General features: G+C 37.9%; 1 protein-coding gene across 4 annotated transcripts in view; it reads left to right on the top strand.

Annotated features, from left to right (window-relative positions):
* Window positions 1-18,109, top strand: part of PCDH7 (protocadherin 7) — a 417,657-nt gene extending 399,548 nt beyond the window's left edge. For 3 of the 4 annotated variants that reach the window (XM_075066540.1, XM_075066539.1, XM_075066538.1), the window contains exon 3: window positions 16,653-18,109. In XM_075066540.1, the coding sequence (XP_074922641.1) occupies window positions 16,653-17,032 (380 nt within the window). In that variant the 3' untranslated portion in view covers window positions 17,033-18,109. The remainder of the gene's footprint in view (window positions 1-16,652) is intronic. The other variant, XM_075066541.1, reaches the window with a different exon arrangement.
* The last annotated feature ends 1,807 nt before the right edge of the window (window positions 18,110-19,916 follow it).

Raw genomic sequence — 19,916 nt, 5'->3', positions numbered from 1 at the left:
TCTAATATGCCTTTTGCAAGTTCCCCATCTGTACAATGAGGATAATAACACTTTCCCTATATCACAGGGAATTATGAGGTTAAATACATTAAAGGTTGTGAGGCATTCAGATTCTGTAGTAATGGGGATGGAGTAAGTACCATAACTAGACCCCATCAGAGTCCCACACTGCCCCTTACAGTCACCAGAAGTTGCAGCCTGATTTCTGTTTTTGTATTTGTTTGGGTTTTTTCCTCCTGCCTTCTGTTTTTGTCTCAACAGATTAATCTAATTCCTTTTTCCATTAGCCTATCTGCCTTATATTTTGAACCCAGCTCCTGTGCCATTGTATCTTTTCCTTTTTCCTGTTATGTAACAATTTGATACTCTTCCTCTTTCTCTGATATATTTTGCAGGTGGCAATAACCCTTTGAGCCATTTTTATGAGTATGCTACAGCCTGTCTACTGAACATGAGTAGGGGGAATTAGTGATGTGCTTAATACTTATTTACTAATGAACTGTAACCCAGATGAATCTGCCATAAATCTGTAACCATGCTGAGCTGATGTTTGTAATTAATCCACATACTATAATCTGTACACCAACTGAAAATCAATAAAAAGCTAATGACAAAACCCCTTTCAATGGAGTATAAATCAAAGGAAGAGATTCTTTATCTTTTTCTATTTGACTTTTTCCCATTTTGTGAGGTGTGAAGATTTTTCCACTTTTTTTTTTATGGTAAAAACTGTCACCTTTAGTAACAAAATAAAATTCTTAAATTTTATAAAACCACTGAGAGGCCGAAAATCCTTTCATGGATCTCTGTACTTTGGGGCAGTAAATTTGGGGCTAGAGTCCATCTTTGGTAGGAAGAGGCACGCTAGAGGAGATACATTAGGGCTGAGATTCAGTTTCAGATCTCAGGAGGAATTCTGGCTATTCAGCAGAAATCCTTTTGGGGCCTCCAGGGAGTGCATGCCAGAGCAAAGGCTCTGCCACACTTGGAGGTAATGAACTTGCCTGCACTTTATCACTTCTTTTCCCATTTCAAACAGCTACACGAAGGGCACTAGCAGGGAGCAGGATCTGCACTCCACAGTGATATTGTGGTTTATCCCTTCATGGGGGCAAAAGAAGAAAGGGTCATCTTTGTGTCCCTCTCTTTGTGCATACACCCCAAGGTTAACCTTTAATAATCTATCTGGAGCCTTAGTTACATCACCGTACATAACTTAATCACTGTTGGCCCAAACTTTGCCTACCTAAAGCCCTCTGTAATTTAAATGGCATATATAGCATTCTTCTTTTTCTGTCCAAACAAGTTGCTATCTCTTACTAAGTATGTGTCACATTCCATTTCTATTGACATCCTTTGGTGGTGGTGGTGGTGGTGGTGGTATAATTATTATTTATTAGTTATCAACTTCTGACTAAGTTGTATAGAGAGGCAAGGTGGTTGAGGTAATTTTTTTTTTTTGTTTGGATCAACTTCTGTTGGGGACGGAGGGGCAGGCTTTCAAGCTACACAGAGCTCTTCTTCCAGACTGGAAGAAGAGCTCTGTGTGGCTCAAGAGCTTGTCTCTCTCACCAAAAGAAGTTGGTCCAATAAGATATTACTTCACCCACCTTGTCTCTCTAATACCCGGGGACCAATAAGGCTATAACACTGCATATACAAATTATATAGACACAATTTTCCACATGGTGTAGCACTGAGAATGGGAATATTTCCATTTATGCATCAGTTTCATGACTTGTTTATTTTTTGTCTTGTCTGTCATGCTTAATGATCAATATCATCTTTTTTTATGTAATATAATCAAATTCCTTTTGGACAAGCTATTGTCAAATAATTACTTTAAAACACTGTTAAGCTTAAGGAATTGCTTTTTTTTTTTTTTGTATTACTTATCCTGATAGTATGTGCATAGCATAAGAGACATTCTCTTTTACTGACCCCATAGATAATGTATGGCTCGTATTCTTTTTCAGTTTACCATATACCAGTGCTCTTCCTAAAACCTGACCATAATTTTGAATACACCTGGTCATACTAAATCCCTATGTAAATTTTTGAGACACGCAGGTATATCATGGGCAGATAATTATCTTACTGGACAGGATTTCACACAATTAAATGAAGCTTCTTAACATGGCATAAAGGCTAAATGAATCCCTTAGGTCATTGCTAGTTTTCATTCTACAAGGCAACTTTTTCTTGACAGTTAACTTACAAAGACAAGTAGTCTCAAGATATTTGTTTTCCCCTTCAAAGTCTCATGCTGAACCCTGCATTATTTAGAGGATCATTAGTTTGCAGAGCATGGAGAGGTTTATTAACCCACAACCCATCCCTATTTGAAGATAATTTTAATACACATTAACAGGGATTCAGCTTACTTTTTGTGCAAAATCATTTGGACTAAACTATGTCTTGTAAAAAAAAAAAAAAAAAAAATTTGACCAAGTCTACCTAAGAGATGAGTTAGAAATGCTTCTGTTGGGAAATAATTGCTACTATTTTTAATATGTCTGTTGTATAATATTTCTTAGTCCGCAAGCGCAAGAATAGCCTAGTATCTAAATAGTCCAGCAACAGGGAAATGAGTTGCTGTTGCAATGTAAAATTATTTCAGATGTTTTACTTTTAACAAAGAAGTACTTGTGAGCAGATAATCAGTGGAATGAATGTCAGCTAGTAAGGGTAGAAACTATCTTAAGATAGAATACAATATTCTCCCTCAAAGCCAATCTGTAATGTTTTTTAATGATTTTACCATGATCTGTTGTTTTTACTGTTGCAATCCTTATCCACAGTCATACAAGTATCAGGTCTATTATGAAAGGGCACTTACATTATTTTATTCTTCATTGTAAAATCTACCTAAACTCTGAATTTTACATTCTGTGAAACTAGCATTTAAAGTCTACTTGGAGTATTTGTTATAGCGTTTAAGCATAGGTTAAACTTACAATATAGTTAGCATACAACTTTGTTGCTTTAACTACCTCCCTATCTGTACAGCTGTCTCACATAGTAAATACTTCTAAAATATTTTTAAATCTATATCTCCACCTTTAATCTACCTACCAGTAGAGGCTGCATAAACCATAGAATTAGGCCCTCTGTGTATCTTTTTTGAAGTGCTGAGCATCTGCAAGCAAGAATTGAGGATGCTCAGCACCTTCCACGATTTGGCCTTCAATCACTAAATGGAAATGCTGGCTTTGTTGTTGTAGATTATGTCTACTGGCTCTATCTATAGAGCATCACTGAGAGAAATTCCAAGAGAAAAGTTGCTTTTGTATGCAAAGAGCTTCAGAATAGCTGGCAGAACAAACAGGGTATGGGATTTTTGTACATGTGCACACATGCCCATGCCAAGAATGTGTGTTCCTTCCCAAGGTACAGAGTTAGAAAAGAAATTTTAAAGCATTAGTATGAAAAAATTAAATGAACAGGAAGCATGTCCTGTAATTGGGACAAGGTAACTATCTGCTGGTCACATTCTATTCCCTTCAATTTGCTGAAGTCCCATCATTTCGATATGATGGTCAAGGAAATGTTGACTTCTGAGTCCTAACTGAGACTTTTCTTAAGCCTGCTTCAGGGAGGATGACATTCTAATTGCACCAATGAATTGTTTCAGCCCAGACTTTAAGCATAGACACGTTTTACTGAATAATCTAAATGTATGTAATTTGACACAGTGACAGATTAATACTTAAGCATTAAACCAGCAGAACATTTAGCTAAAACGTGTCCTACATGTTAATATCTATATGACTTCAGGAAGTCATGTTAAGTCCTACTTTTCTGAAAGATCGGTTGCTACTTTAGTGATAGAAATAAATCAGACTATCAAAGGATTTAACTGGATTCCAAATAGATTTAACAATTACCCTTAATTCTAGAAAATTAAAATCTAGGGAATTACTTTAAATTCTAGATGCTATATTAAACTGAGTGTATTTAGGCCATTGTTATCACTGATGTTAGTACTTTTTAGTTTTTAACTCATTTTAAATTTGTGTTAACAGGAATGAAATACCAAGGTCTGAGCTACAGTGGAAATATTTAAGAAAAAATGTGATATTGCTCTTCCACGGTGTTTTATGTAGAATTAGGTTTCAGGTATGCACAATACTGTATACAAGTAGTATTAGGTTGTCTGCTGACCACAAATGTATGTTTGGCCTCAACAGTGCAGAAAGGGCCCTTTTTACCCTTTAAACAATAAACTGTACTGTGCTAATATAAATAATATTTAAGTTGTTCTCCCTGGGTAATTATGGATGCAATAGTAAGGGGCTAGTAAGAACACTAATTTAGAAAACACACATTTTCTGTATTCGTCCCCTAATTAGATGAACAGCTGCAGAAAATGTTACATAACATGCTAGGAGACGATTGTGTCTGAATTTTTAAAAAAATAGCTAAAGCCATGATTTTATTACTTTAGTAATGGCTCTTTGGTTACCTGCCCAAAGTCAGGCAGATGACTGCTTAGCCTAGTCTAGCTGATTAATTAAACTAAGAAGGAAGTACCTCTAAATCTAATGTCAAGTAAATGAATAAAGACTGATCTTTCCTGTAAGACAGAGAAAGCTGTGATAAAATGCCAAATAAATAAAACTAGAACAAATGTATTTTAAAAAATACATATTTAAGGATTATCCACTCTGTTACACTAGTGGTACACTCTTGTAACTTTATGGACTTCAATGACATTACTCCTGATTTGGAGTGAGTGAGAGCAAAATCAGATCTTAGCTAATAGATGAGGCTGTTAAGCAGAGTGGAGTAATTGGAACTCAGCTAGAGGATAGTATAAATTATTAATGCTGGGCCCTGAGGACATTTTGCTTAACATTACTGGCCTTTTGTTTCTGTTGTTTCTCCATTTATTTGACTAACTCATGTCTTCAATGTTGGATACAAGGGGTTTATAAACTGTATTTGTACTGGACTTTTTAGTGCAGTGTTTGGGAGTACAGAATTTTAACCTAAATGTCACAATTAAATGTCCTTTTAAATTATTGATTATTTTGCTGATCACTTATTTAATAAAGTAGCTACATCTTTCTAATACTATTTACAATACTTGAAAAAGAGACTTTACTAATTTGCAGTAATCATTCCCAGTTGGCCAAATCAGATCAATTCTCATTGGCTGTTATCTGAAAGTAGTTTTATTGCAGGCCCAAATGATCATTTGCCCATAAAAGGACTCTTATGGCCCCTGCCACATGAGAAGGGAGAGAGAATCAGCCTTGCAGAAACTGTTGGAAGGTTCATCATGGGGGCAAGGTTTGTGCTGGGGTAGAAAGTAGAGACTGGATGAGCTAAAAGAAGGCAGGGTTGGGAGGGCACAAACATTATCAGTCAGCACTGTGGAAATGTCCCAGAAAAGGTTACAAACTGTAATCTTATTATTTTCTGCAGAGAGAGCACCTATCCCCCAAACCATGAATAAGGGGAGATTTCCTCCCCAGAGACAGGTTGCCTACCCTTCCGGGGTGCCACTTGATGTACTGGAGTACCACTGAGCCCACCTGTTCCACGAGTCTGAGCTCCCTCACCCTGTCCAGATAAGCCAGACCATCAAGCCTTCTCTAGCACACACACAGATAGGAAGACACCCAGAAAGACATAGACAGTGACATCAGTACTGCATGGGAAGGAATTGCCCAGCACTCAAGTACACTCCCCCCTGGAGAGTAAACCCAAAATTGTATTGTCTTGCACTGCACAGAGAACTGTACAGCGTAAGCTAATTTAAATTTGCCCTCTCCCTCAGTGTGGAGAGAGAGAGATGCACAGCTTTTTGCTCCTCCCCCCAGTTATGAATTACACAAACTGGATTTAAGACAAAAACAACTTTATTAAATACAAGAGGTAGATCTTAATTGATTAAACCAACAGATGAAAGCAGATTACCTTAGTAAATAAACAAAAATTGTAAACTGAGCTTAACACACTAGATAGGTAGGACATAAATTAGCAAATCCTTACTCTGAGTGATAAACAATCTGGCAGACTCTTTAAGGCCTTGGTTTTCCCAGGTTTTCAGTCTCAGGCTAGAGATCCTTTTAGACTGGCACCATCACTTCCCACATTTCAATCCTTGCCCCTTAGGTGTTTCAGGTGTGTTGTTGCAGGAAGAGTGAGGAACCCCCATGATGTCATTGTCTCCCTTCTGTAGCTTCTTGTCACTTGCTGGAATGCTCTTTTGCTAAGACCTGGGTCAAACAGTTTCCATTGTGTGGTGCTGAGAGGTTTCTGTTGTACGCAGTTCCTGGGGTAATCCTTGTGCTTGTGGCCATTTCCTCAATAAGCCATTAACATGATTTGGCCTTTTTACTGTTGTACTTGAAACCTCACAACATGTTTCAGTAACACATGCATAGCCAAACTTCATAACTTCACATATGACAATAACACATACGAGATATTGATGTCTAGCAGATCAAGACTTTTAGAGTGATACCTCATAAAACATACTGTGTACAAAACATACCCCAATATTCACCACTGTCATGTAATTAGGATATCAGGGTGTCACAGTAGGCATTACTGTGTTCTGGCAGACCCACAGTCTAGTTACTGGTACCTGACACCTTTTTCCTAAAATGCAAAAATCCTTGTACTGAACAATATGGGAAAATGTCTTCCTAACCCTTTGTAGTTAATGATTGGTTTATGCTCACACAAATGCTCATGCTTCTAACTGTGATGTTCTCATCCACATAACTATATAGGGTGAGATTTTTCAAAAGTACGTAAGAGAACTTGATGCATAATTTCCATTGACTTTCAGTGAAAGATGGGTACCTAATTCTCTCAGAGGATTTTGAAAATCCCATACCTTATCCTTTTTTCAATCCTGCTAAGATCTGGAATTCAGTGATACCTTGTGGCAATGAGTTTCCCAGGTTAATTATGCATTGGGTAAGAAATATTTTTTTATCACTTTTAAATGCGTTGCTTTTGATATGTTTCTTTCATCTTGTATTACAAGAAGGAAATAATTTGCTATCTGATATTTTATATCTTCTCTCATACCTCCTTCCTGAACTACACAGTCTTAATCGTTTCATTCTTTCTTCACATATAAGCCATGCCATGCTCCAAATCATTTATTTCATTTATTTATTAAACACTTAAAAGGACCTTGGGATTTGGCACAATATGTATGAAATGATCTTAGTCCAAAAGCAATTAATGTATATTATTACTGTGGAGCAGTTTGCATGTCTCAAACAGCAGATTTGTGTTTGACTTTATTCAGCAAGACTGCTTTAGAGATGGCATGCGCTATCTCTACAGTACATGAGAATGCCACATTCAGAATGACAGCAGTCCAAGCCTTGGGGCAGTAAATGCTTCTTGAGATATGTTCAGTTGCTGTTTAACTGTGTTTAGCCTAAGGTGCAGAGAAAGAAGTCGCTGATGCTTTCAAAAGTGTTTAAGTATTTTAATAGTGTCTTGGCATGTCAGAAAATGCCATAGTACTGACTGGGGTGCAGCTCACTGAATTGCTGCAATTAGGAGGTAGGGATTTCCAAGGCAGTAATGCTGTGACAACCATATATTTGCTCACTTTTCTTAAGTGCATCATTATACCATGCATCATCTCTGTTACATTCTGCATTGTTTTTTCTCTGGTAATATACAGTAGTTGATTCTTGTTTTACGGTTTATACACTTTACTATGAAAACTACGTACCTGGGCTCTTGTTTAATTACACAAGCTTGGTATACTCTCATTTATGATTATAATATGCATCTCAGGTTGCAATATATTTATGCAAGGAGGGTAAGGAACATATGTTGCAGGGAAGTGTAAGGTGAGGAAAGGGAATGGAGATGGACAAAAAAATATATCTTGAGCCAAGCTCAAACTCACCATACTGTCAATGAGAGAGAACAAGGAAGAAACTGGCTGCTCTTTTTATGGCTTTCTGGAAACACTGCAAGGACATAATTTATAGGACCTTGACAGCTGGAACTACAGAGTGGTGTAAAGGAATGTGCTCATGCAAGGGAGGCAGAATAATCTGCATGCTCATCTTCCGATATCCCCTTACATGGCAGTGACCACTGCTCATAACTCCATATGATTACATGATTCCTACTTTAGATGTTATGGGCTTAATGGTGTTATTTAGACAAGTCCTGTGTTGGGACTAGTACAGAACCAACTTCTCTCAGAAGAGCTCTGGGGTAAGATTTGTGCCTCAAGAAGCACAGTCTTTCCACCAGCAGCCCAACACACAGTGGGTGTGCGCAAGCTGTACTATACCTTTTGTGCAGATGTGGGGATAAGAAAGCAATGACTCCGTGCATTTTTGGGTGATTTACATCTCCAGGAGCAGGTGTAACTAGTGTATGTGGACCCTCGAGTCCAGGAACTGTGACTGTGTGCCAGCATTTTTGTGTGGTATGTAAGAGAAGAGCGGGCTCCAAACATGTGCGTGAGCACAGAACAATCCGGATTTATCTGGTGAGAAAACCAGACTATGACTCAGAAGACCTGAGCTCTATTCCTACCTCTGGTGCTGGCCCACTTAGTGACCTTGAGCAGGTAATTTTGCCTGCCTTTATGACTCTGTTTCCCCATCTGTAAAATGGGGATAATGAAATTGACTTCCTTTTGTAAAGTGCTCTGAGATCTACTGAGGAAAAGAGCTTTAAGAGCTTGGGATTATTAATATGGTGCTGTCTGTGAACACAAAGCTGCATAGGAAGTGATTGTATGTCTATAGGGATGTCCACAATCTGAGTAGGTGTACGTATTAATGGTACTTTTGCAGTGTGCGTATCTGTATGTTTAAAAGGAGAATGGGATTACAGTGTGAACTACTTGATTATGGTGTGTGGGGTTTATACCGCTTTGTTTATGCTTGCCAGAGTTTACTGCTCCGTGCATGTTAACCTCCTAGAAAAAACAGAACAAAACAAAAAACAATAAAACAAATAATGCAATTCTATCTTAATGTGAATCACACTTTCTGTCTGCAGTGTTAGGTGCTTTGGTTTCCTGATAATAAGCAATCCTTCTAGCCCTAAAGCAACAGCCATCCACAATCTCATAAACATACATATGCATATAAATAACCTCCCTTATTTGCATACTCTTATACAAAGGAATCACAGAAAACACAAGACAGGCATTTAAAAAAATAACTCTGAAATTCAACAAAATTTAATCAAAAACAAAAAAAATTAAAACAAAAATGTAATCAATAATAACATACATGATTATTATGGGTGTTGCTTTAGGGAGCACATCAGAGCCCTCACCTAATTTAGAATCTATAAATCAGTGTGCCCCATATTTTTCAAACCCTCCCTTTAATGAAAATAACACTATGTCCCCCTTAACACCCCAATAGGTTGTTATATATCATCATTTTTATGTAAGATATGTGGCATCTCCCTCCCCTAAATGGTCCTATGCAGCCCTCCCCACACCCGCACCCAGAGAAACTGGGGTGTAGCTTTCCACAATATGATATTTCATCTTTTTGCATATGCTTTGATGAGTAGTAAAATTGTTTCTATTAGCATTTAATGTATTATTATTAACAGCTGAGTTATCACCTGCTGAAAGGAAGGAGACAGTTCACAGCTCAAAGCTATTGTTTTAGGCTCTTGGAAAACTCAAGCAGATGACGTATATCATGTACGCTGGCTTCCTGTTTTTAAGATTTTCTTTACAATCATGGGAGCTAGAGACCTTCCCCCTTCACAACCACTCTCCCCCTCCACCCTCAAAGTGAGACTGTAAAACAATTGAGAGACCTGTTTGTGCATGCCTGGCTGGTCCTACACATGCACAACCCTTCAAATGGCACACCTTACATTTTGGAAAACACTTCTGTAAAAGTATCAACAGCAGGTCATACAAAAAGGTGATATTTTAAAAATACCAAGTGTAGTCAGTGGAGAGAATTCAAACTATAGGAAAGATATGTACTCCTGTTTCCTGTCCAAAGTGCTGGGGACCAGTATGATCCTAAGCGATTGGGGAAGAGAAGCTAAATTTTTATACTTTGTGTTATAGGCAAGGAGAGAAGAGACAAGTAACAGCCAAGTGAGCTAGAAACTGAGCCACAGGGTTATATATGTCCTGCCCAATGCCTCATCTATCTCACTTTTTGTGATGTACTGCTGTGCTATGTGCATCAGCAGATGCATGAGTTGGATAATCTTCTTTTTTCAGTGCAGTTATCTCTAGGCTGGAAAATAGTAAGTAACAACATGCTGCAGTTTAGACTTGGGCACTAATGCTTCATGTTGTTAGAAGTGGAATATTTGACATTTTCTAGTCTCTTGCATGCCTAGGTACTTGCTCATATTTCCAACCTCCATAAAGCAGAAAGCATAAATGCTAGTATTATTTTATTTGTAACCTGGTAATTGCCACAACATATGCTAGATGCTTTGCAAACATTGCCCTAAAGAAGTTAGTTTCAGTCCAAGATGTGGCTTCTAAATTTAGGCACTCAAGTAAGTGATCTGGCTGTCTAAAACTGCAAAATTTCCAGAAGCTTCCACTGAAGTCAATGGGAACTGCTGAGTGCCCAACATTTTTTTGAAATTTGACTGCTTTTTTTAGATGCCTAAACCTGCACACAGTAGCCCAACTTTAGGTATCTGGTTTTAAAATCTCTATGCTAAGAAAAGTGATATGTAAAGGTGAAAGACTATCTGCAGTGTATGGGAAGATAGGGAATAGAGATACTGTTCTTTTTTATTTTAAAAAAAGTGGGATGAAAATGAGTAGTGTGTACAAAATAAAAACTGTGACAATAATAAGAAAATCTATACAAGGAATACTGTCCCATAAGGATCATTCTCTTACTCATTAGCACAGTGATAGATTTTTTGTCATTGGCATTTTAAAGCATCTGATTGAGTCAAAGGATATGTCTGCAGTGCAAAAAAGGACCTTCAGCAGGAAGTCTTGGGGCCTGGCTCAGCTGATTCAGGCTCATGCTACCGGGCTAAAAATAACAATGTAAATGTTCAGGTTTGTGCTGAAGCCTAGGCTTTGAGGGAAGAGGATCTCTGAGCCTGGGCTCCAGCCTGAGCCCAAACGTCGACACTGCTAGCTTTGTTCCATGGTACAAGGCCAAGTTAATTGACACTGGCTTTGAGATTCACTGTCATAGGTTTTTTATTTTTGGGAAGGGGGTTGGCTCAGTGTTATATGTACCTATGGAGTTTTAAGATATGAGACGATGATAGAAATCTGGTTTAGTCTTTCTTGATGATTTATCTACCAATCGTGATGACAAATACTGCAATATGTCTTACCTGATTAGGCTTGTCAGTTAGTACTGTGGTGTCCACTGAAGGGTTTAATTTTAAAATGAGTTCTTTATTTAAAACGTTATGTCTCGTTGCTGCACATGTGTTTGGATGTGGGTTATGCTGCAGGTAAAAAGCAACTTTTATTTAAATGTAAAAAGTAGAAATTAGCCTCATCTGGGAGCTAGCAACTCTTGATTATGAAGAGAGAAAATGAAAGATCACTCCATTTCAATCTGGACCCGAAATCAGTAGGAATAGTATTAATTACTTGGTAGGTGAAATAATTTTATGAGGTGGGTTATATAGAATATAAGGTTAATGCACTTCATAAAGAAGAAAAATATTCCTGAAATGCAGCATAATGTTGGACACCTTTTGATATGCCATATTACAGCAGCTAAATAAACAAGGCTCAATTTCAACAAAGCACTTAAACAATTTTAAACACCATTACTAATCTTATCCCTATTTAGCAAGGATGGGATTTTGATAAGCACTCAGCATTGTCCTAGCTCTACTACCATTGACACCTGCAGTGCTTTTGAAAATTCCAACCCAAAGTACTCCAGCAAATGCTTAACTTTTAACATAAGTGTAGTTCCATCCAATGGGCGTATTTGTCTGCTTAAAGTTCAAGCATAGGCTTGAATGCATTGCTGGTGAGGAGGCAGTTGGAGGACAACCACAGTATCCTTATGTAATCAATTCTACTTGAAAGGAGAGCTAGCCAAAAGAATAGTTTTCAAATTACTGTATCGTTATATCTCACTGTAACCTTCTGGATTTAGTAGCAAGTATCATGGTTTCAGAATGTAGAAATTGAAAACAAACTTTGCGTTTCTCTGAAAGGGAGGAAGGGTTGCAATGGAGTGCCGGACAAAATCCAATACCTTATCCAATATCTACTTATGTTGGCAGATACTTTGACTTCAGTGGGCATTGGATCAGGCCCCGTCTGATATATTAAGGAAAAAAACAATAACCTAAAATATGCCAGTTTACTTCTGGAGAAATGCTGCACCACTGTGCATGTGCATAATTAATGAGCCGGACATATATTTAATTTTCTGCACAGAAAAAAGCTCCCACGGGAAAGTTTGTTGCAGTTCCACCTTTTGCCCACCAGAGAGTGCTAGGGAAGAGAACACCTGCCTTTTTCACAGCGCTCATCAGGCCAGATCAGGAGAGGAGGACTATGGGCAGGCAGACAGTGTGGGGCTGCTGGGGGGGGGCGGTCATATAGGGGTTCATTAGGGCTAGTGAGGGAGGACAGACTGGGGCAGGGGCTGAATGGGAGTGCTGGTATAGGGCCACGGGGGTAGGAGGTGCAGGGCCACATGGTGATGGGGGAGCAGGTACAGGGCCACATAGGGAGAGGAGGTGGCTGAGTTGGGGCACAGAGACACATGGGGATGGCGGAGAATGTTCAGAATTCCCCAGGAGTAAGTAGTTGATTCAAAATAATTGAAACTATGCTTTTATTTATTTATACTGCCATGTTAAATGCAAACGCATCAAATACTGCCATTCAGTAGATATTTAAAACTGTTGTAATAGTAATTCAAATAATATAATTATTTTGAATGGTCATTGATTTTATAATTCATTTTCAAATGGAGACTTTATTCGGGGAAAAGACAGGTAGGAATGAGTTTTGCCTTGTTCTAAATAAAAAATAAGATGATTTGCCTGCTTAAAATTCAGTATCATATGGGCCTCAGTAATAAATTATTATGCTTGCTGCTTACCTTTAGCAAGTGAGAGAGTAATTCTGTGCTAACCATGATGAACAGTGCAGTTTTCTTCTGCATTCTGTATACAACTCCCAGGCCACAGTAGTTTAAGAATTGATAGGCTGACAAATGACAATATTTCTGTTATCCATCACTAAAGAAGAAAACTGAGTCATAACTGAGCCTAAATTCAAAAGTCTTTGAAAAGCAAAAATAAAAAAGTAACCCTAACTTATTGTCAAGTACAGATGAGTAACCACGGCTGACCAATCTAGGATCCAATCCTGTTCTTATTGAAGTCACTGGGATATTGAAACATTAAACAGTATACAACATTATTTTAATTAGAGAATCCTATACAGTGTAAAATATTCATGAACTGAATTTATAGTGGGTCCCGTGAAAATCTTGACACTTATGGCTAGATTCACAAGGGGACTTAAGTGTTGCAATGTCTAACTTTTTGGCACTGAGGAAAACCACTGGGATTCACAAACCTTAAGTGTTCAGTCTTTCTATACGCTGAGTGGAGGGAGATAAGTATCTAAGAATGGGATTCACAAAAGCCAGCATGATAGGCAGCTCCCTGCCTCAGCTAACCACTGGGAAAAGGGTGTGTTCCCAGCCTTAACCCACTCAGGAGTTCAGTGCCTGAAATCCAGGCTGGAGGGAAGTGCCTATTGATGTTTCAGATTCTCGGTGATGCTTTAAGGAAAATCACCATCATCCTTTATAACCTCTAGCTTAGTGGTTAGGATTATCACTTGATATGGGAGACCACAGGTTCAAATTCCCCCTTTGGCTGACTAGGAGAGAGGATTTGAACATCTCTCAGTAGTTAAGCACTCTTAACTACTGATATTCTGATGTGGAGCTCTCAATCTCACCTGTTGAAGCTTTATATAAGTAGTCACTGGGACAGAGAGAACGAGAGAGCACATGCATGAGAGTGACTCAAACAGTGATTACAGCACTCATCCAGGATGTGGGCAACCCAGGACCCAGCCCTCCTGTTCCAAGGATTCTGTAATTATTTATACAATGTGGAACAGCTTCAGCTAGGGTGACCAGATGTTGCAATTTTATAGGGAAGTTCCGATTTTTGGTTCTTTTTCTTATATAGTCTCCTATTACCTCCCACCCCCATCCCGATTTTTCATACTTGCTGTCTGATCACCCTAGCTTCAACAGGAGAGACTGAGATCTACATTAGAATACCCTATAACTAGGTTTGGAAGAATTAGATTTTTATCAGTAAATCCAGGTAAACATCAATTTCATCGTACACATATAAACCAACAATATTTCTATCAATAATTGAAATTTGCAGATAGGCAAAGTAAAAAAATAAATGCTGCTGGAAAATTTATTAGAGTTTGATTTAGGGATATTTACTTTGTATATTTTGACCTATGTTGACAATTTGTGTGTTGGTTATAAAACTGTAACTTTTTGAATAAACATCTACTCTCATTAAATAGTCTGACCCTCTCCTATTGATTGACCCCACATAATTTCCTGAACCTGAACACTGAAATAGATAAAAATCTGTAAAATAAACACCAATATTATCTGTCTAAAAACAAAAATCAAATTCTGCCAAGCTAATGCATATCCCTGTGGTAAGGTCACTCACCTGAGGTAGACTCCTGTTCAACTCTCTTACATCCCAGGTGAGTATCCAAACCACTGGGCTAAAGATTATACAGGAGGCTTTCCTTCTAAACTATTTTGGGTACAATTAGGTTGCCTCTGAGGCCACCTACAAAAACAAGCCCCATAGGCAAGTTAGGAGGAGGAACTCCTCTCTGTCCCCAGTTTGTGAATCACACTGGTGGGAGATTGGTTTCCAGATGCCTAATGTAAGGCAGCAATGCGCATGTTCAGAGGCAGGAACATAAGCACCTAAGGAAGTGTTACTGCAAGAGCATAGGTACCATGTGAGTTTAAGCACTTACAGGATCCAGGGGCAGTTTAGTGGAGGTTTTATGAATACATGTGGTACCTAAATCCCTCTGTGAATCTACCACTTAGTGCTCTATGATAGTTAATTGTAAGATGGTACAGTCTTTTCAGTATTCCTTATGGAGAATTCCACAGGTAATCTTCCTCAGGTAAGCGTCATGGTGGGATAAACATGAAGGGTGGGATTTCCAAAAGCATTGAGTGTTGGCATAACTCTGCTTTCATTGAAATTGCGGACTGAGTAGATTTTTTTTCCATCGACTGATGAATGCAGATTTAAAGCAACACTAAGCACCTGTGAAAATCCCACCCCAAGATCATATCCACTGCAAATCTTTTCATACAACTGGGGGGCAAAATGGTTAATTATGATAGAAATGAAAGTTAATTTATGTAGGGTTCTTTTTGATTATTTAAACTGCAAAGCAATAAATATTTCCCAGTGGGATTTGATAATAATCAAAAAGATCATAGGGTAAACAAATGTTAAGAAGGTGAAATAGGATAAAATGTAATTAATTTGAAACTATTAAATCATATAATAATATTAAGATAAAAACTGTGTATAACCTACCTATTGACATAAGGCCAGATTTTGCCACTCTTCCTCATGCTGAGTAGTACCTTGAATTAGACTAATAGTAACTGGGATTGCTCACAGAGTAGAGTACTATTCGATGTAAACCAGGGTATCAGAATTTTGCCCAATTTTTGGAACGTACTTTTCTAATTTCAATTGCAATTATGTAAACATCAAAATAACTTAACAATATCTGCCTCTAACAGGCTGCAGTCCTGAGCCCTGTCTGAACCAAAAGCCCAGCTGATTTCAGTGAGCAGCCTGCATGTATAATAGCTGAAAGATTTTTTGCTTCAGAGGTCAAGAACTACAGCATTCCCCACAGCATATTGTAGTCACAAAACATTTTCCTTTCAGACAACACTTAAGCAGTCAGGTTCCTACATGAATACACACACCTTTGACTGTACATATTAGGCTGAAAAAGGGGGGTTGCATGCACTTATCCATTACTGTTTTTAATTTGCTTTTTACATGTCCAGGTACTTACAGCTTGGGTCCTAATCCTAAAAGGTATTTAGGCATCTAAATGCCTTTGAGGGTCTGGGCCCTAAGCCCCAATCCTGAGAAGATTTATGCACATGCTTAACTTTAGATCCACAAAACCCTGGTGATGGTAACAGGACTTCTCGCACACAGAATGTGCATAAGCATTTGGAGGATCAGGGCCTTAGATTCTATTAATAAGATACTGAAATGTATTTCACAAAGAATCCAAAAGAAAGGTTTTGTGTTTAAATCCATTAAAGAAAATGGGCAGCGCAAAATGAGGCATCTGGCTGATTACGGCAGTGTGGGTATCCAATCAAGTTGTGATTCACAAGCTAATTGGTACCAAAAGTTGTTAAATATTATGCCTAAAATAATATCATATGTCAAGAAGTGCCTTTGTGCCCACACATACGTATTATTAAAGTTAACATGAGGCTCAGTGATTTTTACCTTTAAAGATTTTGTCAATGCAAAACCTTTTAAGAATATTTTGTTTTAAGAGTCCGTTAATCACATTGAGGAAGGGAGGACATTTTCAGTTTATTTTTAAAAAGGAAATTCTCCTCTGTTTTCAGACTCGAGGCCTCTACCAGATGTAGCCCTGACGGGGAAATGTACTCGAGAGTGTGATGAATATGGTCACTCGGACTCCTGCTGGATGCCAGTTCGCACTTCGCCTGAAAGGAAGCAGAAGAGCCAGCCAAAACTCTCCACCTTCATGCCCGTTGATGAACGGGGCAGTCAGGAAAAGCTGGCCAATGGAGAAGCCTCCCTCATGGGTGATCGCAACAGAAACCTCCTGAACAAAAAGTTGACCTCATCCTATGAGACCTTCAACGCAGCTAGCTTCAGCAAAAATGAGGAAGCCAATCCAGAGGATATCCCCCTTACACAGACAGGGGAATACAAGCCATCTCCTGTCAATACTCTAACTAGAAGAGAAGTTTACCTGTAGGTTATAAAGAAGCCACAACAAGGTTCATTCATGTATAAGAAGGAAAAGGGGCAAAAAAAATCTTAAAACAGTTTAGCACGAAAAAAAGGGGGGGAAAAAAAGAGGGGGCCACCAAAGAGACAAATGCTTTGCCTGCCACTTCTGCCTCCGTATCAGGCATTTAATTATATAGTCTGCCTGACTATACTGTACAATGTAGAAACCATTGTTGTTACTTGCATGTCTAATCCCCCTCACTGATCTTTATTTTCTTAAATTTCTGGTTGCAAATTGCTTTCATGGTAACAAGCCTGATTAAAAGAACACAACATACTGTTGTTACCCCTCTGCTGAAGCATGATTTAAGCCACTCTGATTTTGTTTGTCATCTGGCTTGTTAAGGATAACAGGTCAGGGAAAATATACTCCAAGCATATCATCTGAATATTGCTGATCCCCAACAGGGATGATCCTTTAGAAACCGTACGACTATAGAGATAAATATAAAGGGATGACCATTAACAGGCACTTTGTGAAGATCACAGCTTTAATATTCTCACCCGAGGCTTGAAGCAAGAGAATTATACTCAGCCTGAGACTGCAGTCCAAAAGGTGGCACATTTCCCTATGAATCATGAACTCTGGGTTCTGTTTTATCCATAGAATGAACTCTATCGGCTTACTTCAGCGTAACAAAATTAATGTCATATGTACCATAGCATACTAATGATAAACTGTTAAACTCATGTTATTTTGGACAAAACGTATATCTAGTTGGGATGATCTTAGTAACTAAAAAGGCCAAAGATCGCACTATGGATCAGGGGAATTGCTAAGTATTTGGTCTTGGCTTAGAAATCTAGTGTACCCACAAACCATATGCATGCACACACAAATACACATTCAATTACATTTTGCACAGCAGCATAATCCACAAGCCCAGATGACCTACTACTAATTCAATGGATTTTAGTAGACTGCTCAAAGGAACTGCTTAGATGTTTGCAGATAATGTTATAACAACATACAGCATCTGCTGTATATGATATGATACTGCCAGTTCCAGGGAATATTTTCCAAAAGGCTACCTTTAATAAAAAAAAAATCAGAGGCTGTGTTGATGTCACCCAGAACACTTTTGGGGGAAGGTGGATGGGGGAAATGGTGTGATGCAGTGACAAGAGTATATTGCAAGTCATATAACATTTCTTCTTTTCACAGTGCAAGGTATGCTTGCTAAATCTTTTGTCATCAATGTTGCAGATTACCAATTGCATTTGTCAAAGGTATGATGCAGGTTTTCTTGAAATACAAGTGCATTAAAACAGTCCTGTGCAATATGAAACAATGTCAAGAATCAAAACACTTAAGAAGGGTAACAAATGGTCAGATTGACTTGAACATTGCTGTGATACTTTACACAGTAGATTGAGAGACGTCACAGGGAATCCAAACTAATCATGATAGCAAAGAGCTATGGCCAGTGACAATTCTCACAGTATGCACTTCTTAAAGGGAATAGGAAACAAAACAGGTTTTTGTGCAATAAAAGCAACAAAATGTGCAGAACTTGAGCTAGTTGCTTTGTAGCTGATGATGCAGTAATTGAATACTGAATTCAGACATTCAGATGAAAATGACAATCAGTCAACACAGTGCGGACAGTTTGAGAAGGGTGCAAACATTCAAATCCCTGGGGGTTTAACCTGGCATTAGGGCATGGCTAGATGGCTGTCTAGTAGACTGTAGTCACAATGTAGCTTTGGGTAGTTTCTTCCTTTTGAAGAATTACATAGAAAATATAACATTAAGCAGCCTGAAATATAGGTTGATAAATCAGTACAACTCATCACGACATTTACTTTTCAAATTCTCTTCTCTATATAGAGGGGTGCCCTTTTTGGCCATTACATTCCCCTCTTAAGTTTAGTTTTTGTTTTGATGCTAGTTTGTGTGTAGAAATTATGATGGAGACATGTTATAAAGAAAAAATATTAAAACAAAGATTAATAATTGAACTTTTTTACATTTAACTATTTAAATTATGGAGAGATACAAATTAGTACTTTATGATGAGACTGTAAAGAGCAGTTACTGCATTGTATAATCTGTAAGTACCTGTTAAGGAAAAAAAAAAGATTCTAAAGATGCTTATGTAATGTATACACAATTTTATTGCACGTTTCAACATAATACAGAATTGCATAACAGATGTTCAACAAAACTTTTTTTCTTTAATAGGAACTTTTTATTTTAATACTACAGTTGAAAACCACTAGATTACTTGTTTAAATATAACTTTAAACCCTTTGTCTAAAAAGCTAATAATACAGGTCATGCAACACCTTCAGATTAAATGGATCAGCAGTCACTCACCTGTTTTTGCACCACATAAGGCAGTCATGCCATTGTAATTTACTTGTGAGCAAGCCCTCAGAACTAAAATGAGTGTGAAAAGAATAAAAAAAAAATCAATGTACTTTAAATATTCACAGTACTTCTGTGATGGGTAGAACTACCCATCATAACATGTCAATTACTATTATGACCTGGCATGACAGAAATAAATTTTTTGTGTTTGTAGTTTTTTTCATTTGAAATAGGTTAATCTGGTGCCACTCCATATATAGAGTGCTTTTGTAAAAATAAACACATAAAACAAAATGAAGTAAAAAAAAATTTAGAGCGAATGCAAAATATGCAACTGTGCCTTTTATACCTGTTGTTATAGTAGAAAGGTGATTGGGTTGGGCACTGAGGGGTAATGGGCTATTCCCAACTTTTTTGAACCTGTATATTGATCCCTGTTTATTTTCTGATAAATTATAAATATATTTAAAAAAATGCCTTCTGCCAAACTCAGATATTGGACCAGTCTTAAGTATCTTTGATTATGAAAACCAGA

Source organism: Chelonoidis abingdonii, chromosome 5 (genome assembly GCF_003597395.2).
Source record: "Chelonoidis abingdonii isolate Lonesome George chromosome 5, CheloAbing_2.0, whole genome shotgun sequence".
NCBI classification, from domain to species: domain Eukaryota; kingdom Metazoa; phylum Chordata; order Testudines; family Testudinidae; genus Chelonoidis; species Chelonoidis abingdonii.
The sequence above is the reverse complement of the archived record's forward strand: the minus strand, read 5'-3'. Positions and strand labels throughout refer to the sequence as shown.